This window comes from Lathamus discolor, chromosome 6 (assembly GCF_037157495.1).
Source record: "Lathamus discolor isolate bLatDis1 chromosome 6, bLatDis1.hap1, whole genome shotgun sequence".
NCBI lineage: Eukaryota > Metazoa > Chordata > Aves > Psittaciformes > Psittacidae > Lathamus > Lathamus discolor.
In genome coordinates this window covers 9340381-9354123 of record NC_088889.1, presented here as the reverse complement: position 1 = coordinate 9354123, position 13743 = coordinate 9340381, and the positions used below count along the sequence as shown (strand labels likewise).

General features: G+C 52.3%; 1 protein-coding gene across 3 annotated transcripts in view; it reads right to left on the bottom strand.

Annotated features, from left to right (window-relative positions):
- Positions 1-11800, bottom strand: part of TYRO3 (TYRO3 protein tyrosine kinase) — a 41908-nt gene extending 30108 nt beyond the window's left edge. The window contains exons 1-4 of one of the 3 annotated variants that reach the window (XM_065684376.1): positions 11418-11800; positions 7841-8024; positions 5495-5595; positions 1616-1786 (exon numbers count right to left, since the gene is read on the bottom strand). In XM_065684376.1, coding sequence (XP_065540448.1) covers positions 1616-1786; positions 5495-5595; positions 7841-8024; positions 11418-11505 — 544 coding nt within the window. In that variant the 5' untranslated portion in view covers positions 11506-11800. The remainder of the gene's footprint in view (positions 1-1615; positions 1787-5494; positions 5596-7840; positions 8025-11417) is intronic. The other 2 variants (XM_065684374.1, XM_065684375.1) reach the window with 2 other exon arrangements.
- Positions 11801-13743: the final 1943 nt, after the last annotated feature.

The window sequence follows — 13743 nt, the reverse complement described above, 5'->3', positions numbered from 1 at the left end:
GCCCTGCCCTGAGGAAAACACGAAACACACCACAAACCAAGATCTCCTTGCTCTCTAGCACCATTACCAGCTCTGCTTTCCAAAACCAGCAGTCCTTTAAACCAAACCAACTGCTTGCTGAACCTTCTAAATGTTTGCTTTCTAGCCAGCACTTCATTATTATTTTCTTCAGACTGCAATATTTTCTTTAGCTAGCAATCCTTGTTTTCTTACCATCATTTTTGACATGCTTTGGCAATCTGACCATGTAGCTTGTGTTTGCTACACGTTTTTGCAAAGACAAGGAGTATCTCAAAGAACACTAAAAGGGGCAAAGAAAGGCACTGATGATGACTATATATAATAGCAATTCATTTGGAGAATCACTAGGAGCAGATGCCCTTCTTCAGGCCTCTGTGCCACTGCCCCACAATGACAGAAGTTGTGTGGGGCACCATGGGATGAGTTCAGTGGAAGAAGGGAGACTTATTTCTTTATTGTCTTTCCCCTTTTGAGTATCAATCTTTCCAGTCCCCATTTCAACAGGCAGATTATATCATAAGGGAGCAGTTTTCATTTCCAACTTGGAAGAGCACTGAGTGGCTACGTAAGAGAGGGAGCAGATTATAAATCACTGCAAAGCACAAAATCAGGTTTTGATTTGCATATAAATTAAGTTCTAAGGGAAAGCTGAATAGGACTAGATAGAAAAAGGATGGCGAAAGATGCAGAGAAAGAAACTCCCCCTGGGTGTAACTGTATTAACACTGATGAAGAGGCCCCAGAGATGACTCTGTCATAAAACCTTTTCTTTCTAAATAGTTAACTTTGGCTCAGGGATGCTGAGAACAATAAAACGCAGCAAAGAGAAGTATCACAAAGCTGTCCAACAACTAACTGAAGTTACCTGCAGGAAGCAACTACAAGAATAGCTGCAGTCAGGTCCTGGTAGAGATACATTGCCCTTCCCTGAAAGTGGGCTGGAGAGAAGCGTGGACACGTCCTGGCTCCCGAGTTCTGCAGCTGGCACTGCTGGGGAAGGCAGGCTTACCACCATGCTCCTAGTGCCTGCTGTAGGGCAAACCTTGGTCTCTGAGGACATCAACCAGCCCACTTCAGCACCAATATAAGTGCACTAAAAGTGTCAATTACATGAGGCAGTCAGGTTTTGACAATTACAGCTTCCAGCAGGCATGCAAGAACAGAGAGCAGGAGAAGAGGAAAGCAGCGTGTGTGACACTTGGCTGTGCTCAGAAGCACGATTTTGCATGTGAATGCCATCAAGCTAAATGTCACCAATTGAGTCAGTTAATGTAACCAGGAACACCTTCCATGAGGTGGAACAAAAGAAGCACCCGATGAATGCATGTATCTTGTAGCATCCTTACCCCATTACCGGTCCCACCCAAACCCTGTAAGAGCCTGTGTGCCTCAAGCCAGCAGAAAATACACAAAGCAACAATCACCTCTCGGATGATCTGGCTTTGTATGTGAGGATCGGTATCTCTCAACTCCCAATGTACAGTCAAAGACCATTCGCACACTATGTGGCTACCCAGTATCACTAGGCATGATCAGAAGAGAGCTCTCTGCTTCTGATGCTCAGAGTGATCCCCTGGGTAGGTAGCAGCCTTACCTGACACATTTAAGATGGAGGGGGAGATGTCTGGAAGCCCCACTCTAGAGTCTCCCATCCACCAGACAATTGTCACTGGTTCAGGGGGACCAACAGCAGCACAGGCCATATGAAATGGGACATTAGGGGACACGGACACATCCTCAGGTTCCACAGTAAAGTAGGGCACACCTAGAAAAGCAACAGACAAGTGATAATAACTGGAAAGATTCCTGTCTTCTGTTTATTTCCACTGATACCAGCGCCCAGTGTAGGACACCCATCGGCCATGCCCCTGTGCCTAATCCGACTCCCCCTTATGAAGGGCTTACTCTTCACAAGAACCAGGGGTCAGATACGCCGGAGCACCTCAGGGCAGGAACATCTACATACTCCCACTAGAAGAAGTCAGAGATAAGAGTGCTTGCTTCCCCAAATGCCTTTGAAAAACCTTTTCCACTGAGTCTCCCTCAAGTCACCCCAATGAAGTAGCTTTTAGTGGCAGTATTCGGTCAATTTTTCAGCCGGAGAGACTGGAGTTTAAAGAGGCAACAGTCAATAGCTTCGGCTGTGACAAACACCACTTTAAAAGACCCCTATCCAGCTGCAAGATACCCCTTGACATGCACAGAAAACTGAAGCTTGGGCCTGTGTTGAACTAGTGGCTGTAACAAACCAATGAATGAGGAAAGTATCTGCCCTGTTGCTAGACTGGGATCATTTACCACGCTCTCTCCACAGCTTAATTGTCTGGAGCCACCTTCCAGCACTCTCCGACGCCACAAGAGCTCCCGCCTTGGAGTTAGGGATAATTTGTTTCAGAGCTGAAGGCGATCCATGCACATAGCTTTCTTGATAACTATCTGTTCCCAGCCGTGCAAAGATTCCTGCTTGGTACAACCAGCCTTCTATGAGGCCCATAGGGAACAAAACACAGCTGCAGTGCTAACTGCCTCAGGCCATCTCTAAGCGGCAATAGCTGAGTGTAACTCAACACATCAAGACGTGTGGTTCCTTTTATAGGCAATGCTCTTGTGGTTTCAGTGCTCCAAACCAGTAACACAAAATCCACCAGCCACCAGCACCAGTGCTGTCCCTGCAGGACCCCACATGTGCTTCTGGTGGCTGGTAGAAGAGTTGAAGGCCCTGAGAAACACTGCGTTTGCTTTATACCCAACACTTTACTTGGACTCCAGCTGAAGTGGTGTCCTCAGTCTGCCACTGACCGTCCAGCCGCTGTCTGTGTCTTCCAGGCGGCAGTTTCTTTGTGCCTTCCTCACCTCCTTGACACTCTCTTTGGAGTGGCAAGTAAATGAACAGGTCCAAAAATAGGTCACGTTGGGAATGCTGGCGCCTATCTGTGCAAAGGCTAATGCTCAGGACAGGTAAATCCATCAGCGTGATTTACTGCTTGTTTGTGCTTACACGTTTTATTTCATGTTTTTTTATTGCAGCCATACATGAACAATAAAAGTGAATGAACTTCCCATATTCCAGCTGTGACACCTCCATCTGCTTTGCCCTCCTTCTCCAAGGGAGATTAGAAGAGAAAATACCATCGTTTCTTCTTGCGAGCAGGATCCCTGCCTCCTGCCCCTTTACCATGGCACCCAAGGTAACCTTTTGGGAGGATCCTGCCCAGCTCGGCAGGTTTTCTCGCTCTGGGAGCAGCTAACCAGATCAGACAAGACCACAATTAAGCACTCTCCTAGCTCAGGGCGTGCAGCTGACTCATCCAGCTCAGGAACTTGCACTGTGCCCATATGTGTGTTACCTGGATACCTCACTGTCCACGACCCATTCAGCCCTCCAGTTCCTTGTACAAGAGGTCAGTGCCTGCACCGCCCTTCACAGATGCACCATAGGGGCATGGAGCAGCCAACAGGACATCAGTGGCAAAGCAGGGAAATGAGCTTGTCCTTTCCCTGGTCCACACCAGCATCCAACCTACGGGGCTGATTTCGTTCCTACAGCTCAGTTTATAGATGGAGACGTGTCCATACAAGTGTGACTGCAGCCACAACAGGGGCCAGCAGCCCAGGAACAGGGCACAGCCAGGGGTGTAATTTCAGAGGGAAAGCTCTGTAAGAAACATAATCCGTGTTTTGAAGATGTTCACACTCTGCAGTGTGCCTCCTCAATTACCTCTCTGGGCATCAAATACCATCATGTTCTTGGAAGGCCAGAGTCTCTTTTCCAAAGCAGAAAACAGTTTCAGACTAATTTGGGGTTTATTTTGTGTTTCATAGGAGCAAACATTTGAGCTGTATTACAAAGCCGGTTCAAACACCATCACTACAAATTCTGCCTGATACAGACCACCTAAGTGGATCTCAAGCCTGATATTAGACAGCATTGAAACCCATTTGAGCTCACTTTATATTAGTTCACCAATAGCTCACACTTGTTTGTGGCACACAAACAGGGTGTCAGCACCTACCAAAGGCTGCAAACAACCAGAGTAAAGATCCAGTCTCAAAGATGTCAACAGTTGTTATCAATACAGCAACCACCTCTAGACAAAGCTGGTACGCCCAAAGAAACACACGCAGATAACAGTGAAGGGACTGATAGGCTTTTGCATTCCCTGTGCTTTCTCATGCTAACAGCTGACACAGTTTCAAACACCCGACCCTTATCACTCTTTGTTATTTATTAATTTTCCCCAGTAACTCCCATTTCAGATGATTACAAGCTCAGTTCAAGTTTAACCAGCTTCTGCTGTGCTTGCTTTTCTCATAAAGGCCATTAGTTGCATTTTGTCAACTTCTGCTGTAAGCTTTGGCCTTCACTCTTAACACTCCCCCTCACACAGCTGCAGCTGCTTGTTGTGACTCTGACACTTGCTGCCCGGGCTGTCCAGGGCTGCTCTGTCTTTTCAGATGGCTTAGCACACTGAGTGACCCCATCATTCCTAATGCACGCACCATGCAAACGCAGCCACCTTTGGAGCAGACCATGGTGACTGGAATAGAAATGGACACACTACACAGTAGAGAGAGTTTTCAGCTGTAAACAGCGCTTTCCAGATGAAACTGCGCCAGGTGAGAGTCCCCCTTGCTGTGAGAACTGCTATGGATGTTTTCAGGGCTCTGAGTGCTTTGCTGTACAACACCCAGACCACACCACCTCCCACAGCACCCTCCCCGCTCCCCCTCTTTAAGACTGCTGATTCAGCGCTGGACCAAAACGTTACCAATCACATCCGAAAAGCCACTTCTTCCTGCTAGAGCACTGTTAACTTCCTCATCAAATGTTAAGCCATCCTATGACTATTAACACAGTCATGGCTCAAGGGAAATGAAACTGGAGGCAGTAGGAAGCCACCAATCCATGCTGCTTTAGGTGACTTTTGGGCAACCATGTAGAAGTTATTCTTTATCAGGTAAGACTGGATGAAACAGTGCCACATGGAACAGTCACAGCTATGAAGTGCTGATGTACAGTCCTTCTGAAACTCAGAACTGGGCTAAAGGAGTTCCTTGCCCTCAAAGACCTGCTTGCCTGATACACAGAACCAGGCAGTGATTCTGCTTTGAGAAGTGGGTTGGACCACATAGTCCCCCCCATGGATCCCCTTCAACTTGAACTATCCCATTATTCTATGAATTATTTGGAGATGAAAACAACAATGGATTGAGGGGCTGGAAAGAAATGTGTGTGCATGAAAGGATCCGGTTTCCTAACGTGCCAAAATAAAACCAGAATAAGAACTGACAGCTCCTCTCCTTGAAGCTGCTCTCCTATTCTTACTCCTGCTCTGTAGCAATCTCACTGCCGTTAGCAGCAAAGGTTCAGAGCCAAGAAGCCTGTCACGAGCAATCTGCTCTCACCACTTCCACCTAGAGCATATTGGTGGGTCAGCCCTGAAAGGAAACCAGCACTACTACTCCTCCTTACCTTCCACTATGAGCCACACTTGCTGTGATTCTTCCTTCTTCCCCCCGTTCTCAACCTGGCACCAGTACTTCCCAGAATCTGTCCGCTCGACGGATTTCAAGCTGAAAAAAGTCAAAAGCCAGATCGATATTTTACGTGGATAAAGCATGTTTTTGCCCCAAAGGACCCTTCAGTGTTTGGCAAACCAGATGCATGGACAACACCTACTGAGACACAGCCAGCTCTGGAGAGGAGGGCAACAGCCAGCCAGCACAAAGCACGTGGCAAGTGGGTAGAAGTAATCCTCAGCAGAGCAGACAGCCTTCCTCTGCAACATCCTTGCAGAAACCCCATCATTTGTGTCCTCCGAGAATAGAAGGCGTTGGTCATCTGGATCCTGGACCACGACTCTAGCTAGCCTTCAAGAGCGGCAGCTTGACCTGCAGTGTCTGAGCTAGCGGGAAGCTCCAAATCACAAACCTCCAACCAGCCCGATGGCTTTGCCCCAGTGAGGTGACAGGACTGGTGACAGCCCCATACAGGAACAGATGGGTCAGAAAAGAGCCCCCCTCGCCTCAGCTGCACTTAGTGTTATTCTTACCCCAAGAGCTCCTCACACTCCTTGGGCCTCTTGGTTAATGATTTCAAGGGGTTATGCTGGTTTATTCCAGCACAGGACCTCACCCCACAAACTCTTCTGTGTTGTCCCTTGCTCAGCAACAGCTCCCCGTCTGAGAAGATGCACCCAAGCAGGGGAAGGCAGCCATGGGGACTTGCATTCAGGTCATAGACCTCCAGTTCAGGGGAGAAATTCTGCTCCTTGCGCCACTGCTGGAAATCTGCAGCATCCTCACTGCTGTTAGCAGCACAAGGCTAGTGTGGTGAATAAGGGCAGAATGTGGTCACAAAGCAACGAGGTCTTAGTTACCCAAGGCACCGCTGTGCCTCTGAGTGCCTGTCAATGTACAGAAGTGGACTGCCCCAGAGGGATGTGCACCCATGTTCTGGCTGCCATGCAGGGATCCTCAGCAGATCCGATGCCCCCCTAGCAGTTTGCCCCGAGGAAAGGGAAGAACACTTCAGGAAGGAAGACAGAAAAGGGAGAGGGTTTGCCAAAATGCACAGAATGGACCCACTACAGCCTGGTTTTCAGAGCTATACCTTCAAATGGCATCAGCTGTCCTGCCCATCCAGCCCCATGTTCTGAAACACAGCGATTGCAGCAAAGTCTTACACAGAGGGTGATAGAAATGATCACTTTAGGAGAAGAAAGGAAAAAGGAGAAAGAGATACGGACACATCTGGATTTAGCACCCTGACTTAGCCCTGGTGCTGCGGAAAGTTTGCAGTGGAGGAAAACAAGAGGCGAGAAAGGAGATCAGGTTGAGAGATTGCAGAGAGCAAAGAGAGTTAATGAATAGAACAGGGGGGCAGTAAACGGTGTCATTTCAAGACAAACACATTATAATGCAATGATTTGCTTGGGCACAGATTTTTTCCGTATCAAAATGTTTCTTGCAGACAAGCTTTAGCACAGAGACCTTTAGTAGGTTGAATTGGAGACTCCATGTAATGTCAATCCAAGAAACCTAACAGGAGACGAAGCTGGAGCTCAGGGAAGAGTGATCCTCAATCACCAGTTTTGAGTCCTCATGGTGATGGCATTTTTGCTTGTACAAGCTCTCTTTATGCAGAGAAAAAGCCAGAGCAGAACCCTGGGTCTTGTTTAACTTGGTACTTCCATAACTAGCTGACATCCCTCTTCTGCTGAAATAAAGGCACAGAGAGCAGCTTTGCAGAAGAGTTCTGTGTCTCTGAGCAGGGCAGGCCTGATACCATGTAGTGTAAATGCATTAGGAAAGTCTCTGCAAAACGACTCAGGGATGGTTCAGGTAACAAACCCTTCTCCCCAAAGAAAGGAAAGGGATGGAATCCTGGGAGTCTCATTTCGATTAATCACCCTTACCCTTTAGGCAGACTGAGAGCCCGAGAGAGAGTAAGAGAATGAGTATGAAAGAGAAAACCTATTTACGTAAGTCAGACCTTAGCCTTGCTGCTGCACGGCAGAACAAGATGAACAAACAAGGTAAGAACATCCTTTCACCTTGAAGTCACGTCTCAGGCACCACAAGCATTAGCAAAGCACCTGTTACCACAGCAGTCAGGAAACCAATATGGATCTAGTGCATAAAATCTCAGCCCTCAAGTAGCTTCAGTTCTGCTCTCAGTTATGCCCTTGCCACGTGCTGACCTGCAGAGCGAAGGCCCCTGCCCTGCCGAGGGCACCGCAGTTGCACAGGTATAGCTGACAGCAGAAAACTGTGCAATAGTTTCCACAGTATCCTTCCTTCCCTGCATCTGTTGTACCTGAGGAAGCCGATCCAGTGTTCTTCATCTACTGGAATGTACACCTGGTCTACGCTTTGCACCACTGCTCCGTCCTTGATCCACAACATCTCGGGATCTTCCGTTCCCTCGAGGCTGCAATTTAGTTTCACGGGTTGGCCCTGGGACACCTTTAATTTGATTGGAGATCCTGTAAATTTCATACCTAAAAGAAAAATACTACTCCGCCCCACCCCCAGAAGAAGGGGGGTTGGAGTACAGCAAATTACTCTAGGTTGATGGTCTGGAGTTACATACCCGACCAGCACACGCTGCAGAGGGGGTCTGTTAGTCTCGGCACTGCTATGCTACGCCTGCTAAGCAATAGTCAAAAGCAAGCACTGAAAAGCGGTGGGTCAGTGTATACATGGGGCTTCTTTCAAGCTGTGTAACAGCAGGGTGAGCTTCTGCAGAGCGGAGCTGGACACACACACTGGGAGCTTCGCTGTGCCAGTGATCCCGCAGCTCCAAACGTGTTCACTCAGCACGGTACCACACCTCCCTCTTTTTCCCAGGCTGCAATTTCAACTACAGGGTTCCTGTGCCGCTAAGAAATCACGGCGCTTGCTCCATTGTATGCCTTTGCAAAGAGCCGGGATAGGAGAAAGAATCAATTACGTCTCGTTATTCAGCGTACGCCGTTCCCCTGCGCTACAGAAAGCTCTGCAATTTGCGAAACCCATGAAAGCAAAGCCTACTCCACCGCACGCCTCGCCACGGAGCAGAACTGTTTACAGAACAGACATTTCTATCGTGTGATGTGGGTGTGCGCGCCAACGAGCCTCCCTGACCCTTGGGCCCAGCTAAAGGGCCATGCTGTACCCAGAGCGACAGAGCCGAGACCCCATAGCAGCAGGGCCAGAGTCGGTGGAGCTGCTCAGGTTGATGTTGACACAGAAGCGATCAGGATTTGACCTCGAGCACTGCTGCATGTGTGGGTGGACGGGGAGTGTTTCCCTCAAGCAGAAGTGAATATATGAAATGCATTACCATGAGAAAACACGGAAGCCAGCTATGTAAGTGCGTTTAAGAAAGAAAAGGCATATAAAGGAGGAACGAGAGGATCAAAGGAGACCATGGGAAAGCAGGAAGGTGGGAAGTGGGAAATGAATGTAAAGCCAGTTTTGTTAAGGAGAGTGGCCATTTCCTATGCGGTGGCACAGGACTGACAGACCAGAACAGGTCTGGCCAAGTTCAATATTATGCCCTGGCAGTGGCTTCCACATCCTTCAGAGAAAAAAGAAACAACTCCATCACTCTTGCCCAGAAACGTATCACAGCCCATGACAACTTCACCCAGTTCACTGCCTGGTCAGCTTCTCACCGATGCCTCACTAAGCCTACAGAGCCCAGCAGAAAAACACCAGTTGTGAAACGCAGAGCGCTGCTAAAGCAAGCAGCCCGGTTGCTCCTGCTCTGTTACAGCATTACCAGTGATCAAATACCAAGATTTGTCCTGCGCCACTTCCCTCCCTGCCCAAACACCACCCTCCCACAGCCACAGGAGCTTCCTCACCGGGCAGAGGGACACGCAGCGCGGGTGTAACTGCTGGTAGGAGGGACACCAGCACTGTGGGACCAGCTCTGCCACTGGCAGCTGGTACCTGGGAATAACACTGTGCTCTGTAACTCCTGGTGGAGTACCACTGCTCCGGGAGCAATCCCAGAACACGGGCAGAAGGCCCCTACTCCTTTCCTTACTGAGATCCCCCAATCTATTAACAGCCGATTTCCCCCGTTTGAGTCCTTTGCCTCTCTATCTGCTGTCATTAATTGAACAAATTCACAGAGAGCACTGTTAAACTGGTAAGATGATCGTTTCAGTTTAGTTGGTACAGCTTGTTTGCTGGGTTAAGGATTTAATCACTTTGGGTGAGGATGATCTAACCTCGCATTACTTAACTCATTGATAACACGAATGACAGGTCCCAGTGCAATGCCAGAAAGCAGCCTCCCTTCCACCACTCACAATACTGGAATACAGCATGAAAGCTTCACCACAGCTCTCTCTGTGTTAAAGCAAACGGATGGTGCCAGGCTGATGAACACATGCACAACCTGACAGACACTTGCACTGCAGGTGCCCTCGTGAAGAGCAAACTACTCAGCTCCCCTCAGACTGCCCTGCTGAAAGAGTTAGCCACATGTTAAACAAAGAAGTGTTGTTAGAGACCCTTTATGCTTCTTGGTTCCCTTACAAATTAATGAGGTCGGAAATTAACACAGAGTGCAAGTGTTCAGCCCAAGGTGTAATTCTCCACATCACCAAAACATAATCCCTCTACAATATGAGATCAACTGAAATGAAGAAAATACAGATCAGGGATTTTTAATAAATTCACAGAGTTTTGACAGTAATTCAGTTCTAGCCGCAGCATCTCTTCCTGCAGGTATCAGGAAGAAGCACACAGAATGCCAATATGGATTTTAATTTCCACCTATTCCTCCTTCTCCTCTCCCACTCACGATTTCTCATCTGATAACATTCTTGCCAGTGCAATAAGCTCAAGCAAATAGGCTCCTCCAAGCCTACCTGTAGGAGTTCAAATGTATACATAGGAAATAATTGCATGAAATTTCTTATCAAGCAGTTGTTAGACAGAACTGACAGCGAGCAAACATACTGGTTGTCAAATACGTGATGTATCTGGTTTTGAAACTTGCCACCTCTGAGTACTGATTCCTCAGGACAGAAGGATGCGTTTAGTGAAGTTATTCTGGGAGCGGAGAGTGAGAGGAAGACGCTCCCAAGCACGCCAAGGGAAAGGCTTTTCGCTTCCTCAGGACCCTGACCTGGGGATGCAGCCCGCACCGCCGCCTCTCCCGCTCGGTGCCACCGCAGGCTCCCCGCGGAGCCGCAGCTCCCGGTGAAGCGGCAGGAGGCTCCCGCACGCTGCCTCTCCCGGCCCGCTCGGGGGGGAAACTTCGGAAAAGGAGTTCAGGAGGGAGAAGCCAACAAAAGCCACTCAGGAATGCGCTAGCGCCCGGCTTCCCCCGGCGACGGTCCGCGCTGGGCACATACCAGAGTAATGCCTGCGCAAACAACCGGGAGGATTACTCGGGCTGCGACTCACTCCTCCGTACTTGCAGGCGGGCGGGCGGGCGGGCGAGGCTCGCAGCACCCTGCACAGCCCGAGCTCCCCACCGGGCACCGCCGGCTCCCGAGCAGCCCCTGGACCCGCACATGCAGCAGAGCCCCCCGCGCCCGGCGGGGACAAAACGGGACGGGACGGGCCCGACCCCCACCTGTGGCTGCCCGAGGGTCCGCAGCCGCCACCTCGGGGGGACCCCGCACCCCGCGCTGCTCCCGGCCGCCCTGTCCGGACACCGGCGCCCGGTCCTCCGGCGCTGTGCTCGCCCTCAGCGGGCTGCCGGCACCTGTAGCGGCGGCGCGGCGGGGGCTGCCCACGGGGGAACTCGTCCGGGGGCTGGGAGCGGTGTCCCCGCACGGCCCCGCAGCTCGCCCCGCCGCGCCCAGGGGTCTCGGGGGGCGCTGCCCCGCCGCCCTTCCCCGCTGCCCCCGGTCCTCTGCCGCCGGCGGGCTGCCGGCCCCGCTCACCTGCCACGGTGGCGACGTCCCGGAGCGCCGCAGCCCACAGCCCCAGCAAGAGCAGCCGCGGGATCGCCATGCTCCGCTTCAGCTCCATCGCTCCCGCACCACCATCCTCCCCGCTGCTCCCGGCGCGCCGCGGGGGGCTCCCACCGCCCGCGCAGGCGGCGACGGCGACAGCGGCTCAGGCAGCCCCGCACCGCCTCCCGCCGACGGGCTCCGCGGGGAGCCTGCGAGGACTCAAACTTCTGGCTGCAGCTCGGCCGGGGCGAGCGCGGCGGGCCCCGCCGGGTCCGTCGGTCCGGTCGCCGTGTCCGCTCCGGCCGCCGCCGGTCGGTCTCCCCCTGCCGGCGCGCACGGTTCCGCCCGCCCGCCCGCCGCTCCTCAGCCGCCGCCGCCGCCGCCGCCGCCTCCTCCAGGAAATGGCGCTCTCGGGCGGTCACGGCGCGCTGTGCTCCCCCTCTGACATCACATCATGAATATGCATCACCGGGCGCCCGCCGCCCCCGGAGCGGCGAATCACCGGGGCCGGCCCCGCTCCGCACCCGCGGGACCGGACCGCGCCGCGCCGAGCTTGGAGCCCCCGGGACGGCGGGCGAGGGGGGGCTCTGCAGGCGGCTCCCCCCTCCCCGGGCGCTGCCCCACCGGGCGGCCTGGTTTGCAGAGCGCCGGGAGCGGGTGACCCACATCCGCGGGAGCTGCCGGGGCACCGGGAACCAGGCCGCCTATTGGCCTCTGTGCGTGTGGGAGCAGGAGGCCAGCCTGGCCCCCGTGGAGCCCCCGCGCACCCTCCCGCCTCCCAGCGGAGGAGGGTATGAGGCCGCCGCCGGGGCTCAGCCCGCCTAAAGCCAGCATTTAAACCTGGGATGAGCAGCACCTCCCCGCGGTGGCAGCAGCCCCAGCCCCGTCTTCCCTGGCCGGCCCTTTCCAGCCCCACGCTCCCCTCGCTCGGGGCTGCCGGCCACCCGATCCCGGCGCCTGACCTGTGGAAAAGCACCGGCAACGTGAGGAGCGCCGCCCGTGCTCTTCAGGCTTGGCCTTGCCCTCTTTTCCGCTTGTGGAAAAGTAGGGAGAGCTCCGAGGAAGGAGACCTCTGCTGCCACAGTTACAAGCACGGCGTGGAAAAAGTCACCGGCAGGTCTTAGAGAGATCTCTCGCTGCCTTTACGTAGGAGTTAGTGGTGAGAATCTGGGTTGAAAAGCGCCATAAGAAACAGTACCATTAGAACACGATGCAGCTCTGCCACAGCCACCAGCGTGCAACGCTCTGGAAACCTGGCTGAGCAGAGGAGCGCAGGGAAACTGCGTTATCCAAGCAGGGGGATGGCGAAACTGAGGCAGGACAAGCTCACGTAACTCGCTCCCAAGCTCTGATCTCCCCCTCCCTCTCCTATTTGCGTTTCTGATAGGAATTCCTAGGGGACTGGAGCCATGCCAAGAACATTTCATTACTGGAATGGAGATGTCAGTCCCACTCCAGTGCCTCCGGCCGCAGTGAGGTGGCCATGAGGGGATACACTGGGAAGCCATCCACTTTCGGGAAGCCTCGGTGCTCTTGGGGACAGGAAATCATGACATGCCTCTTGCCAGCATCACCACAGCTCGCGGGCTGAGAGGTTCTGTGCTGGTTCTTTGCTAAAAGCCTCACATACACTTGCTGTCACTGCTCCCTCTCCCCCGTGTATCCATATATACCCACTGGCACTTACTCATGGCGATAGCACCTTCCACAAAGTAGCTACTTCTGCAGATTTTAGTTGTTTCATGCGAAAACCAAAGAATGTCCATTAGAATAATGCTGTGTTTCTATGGCATTTTCCTTCTAAGCACTTCTCCCAGCCTTACAATTACAGAGGCTTACACCATCACCTTGGCCCTGTGGGCTCAGGGAATGCTCCAGTGTACAAGCAGGAATGAGGAGGCACAGGCGAGCACTGCCACTCAGCCAAACCCATCCGGGGAGGCAGCAGCAGAGAGAGGCTTGACTGGCTCCATGCTGCATGCCTGGGGCATGCTTCTACCATAACCAAATCTACCTTCATCCAAATGTCATAGGTGATACTCCCAAAGGCTTTGGGAAGGGGAAGCAAAGAGGAGTACCTGATAGAAAGTTGTAGCACAGCACAGGCCAGGCTCCAGCCTAGTGCAAGAAAGCAAAGCTTTGCTGGAAGGAGGAGACCAAAGGGAATTTTCCTCAGCAGGGGATCTGGCTTTGGCTCTTCTGAAAAGGGCTTTGTGTTAACAGTGATAGGCAGGAAGAGCCATATGAAAATTGGACTGGAATCCTGCACGCACTGCCAGTTGGAGTGCAAACTGCTGTTGGAAAACTTATGGAG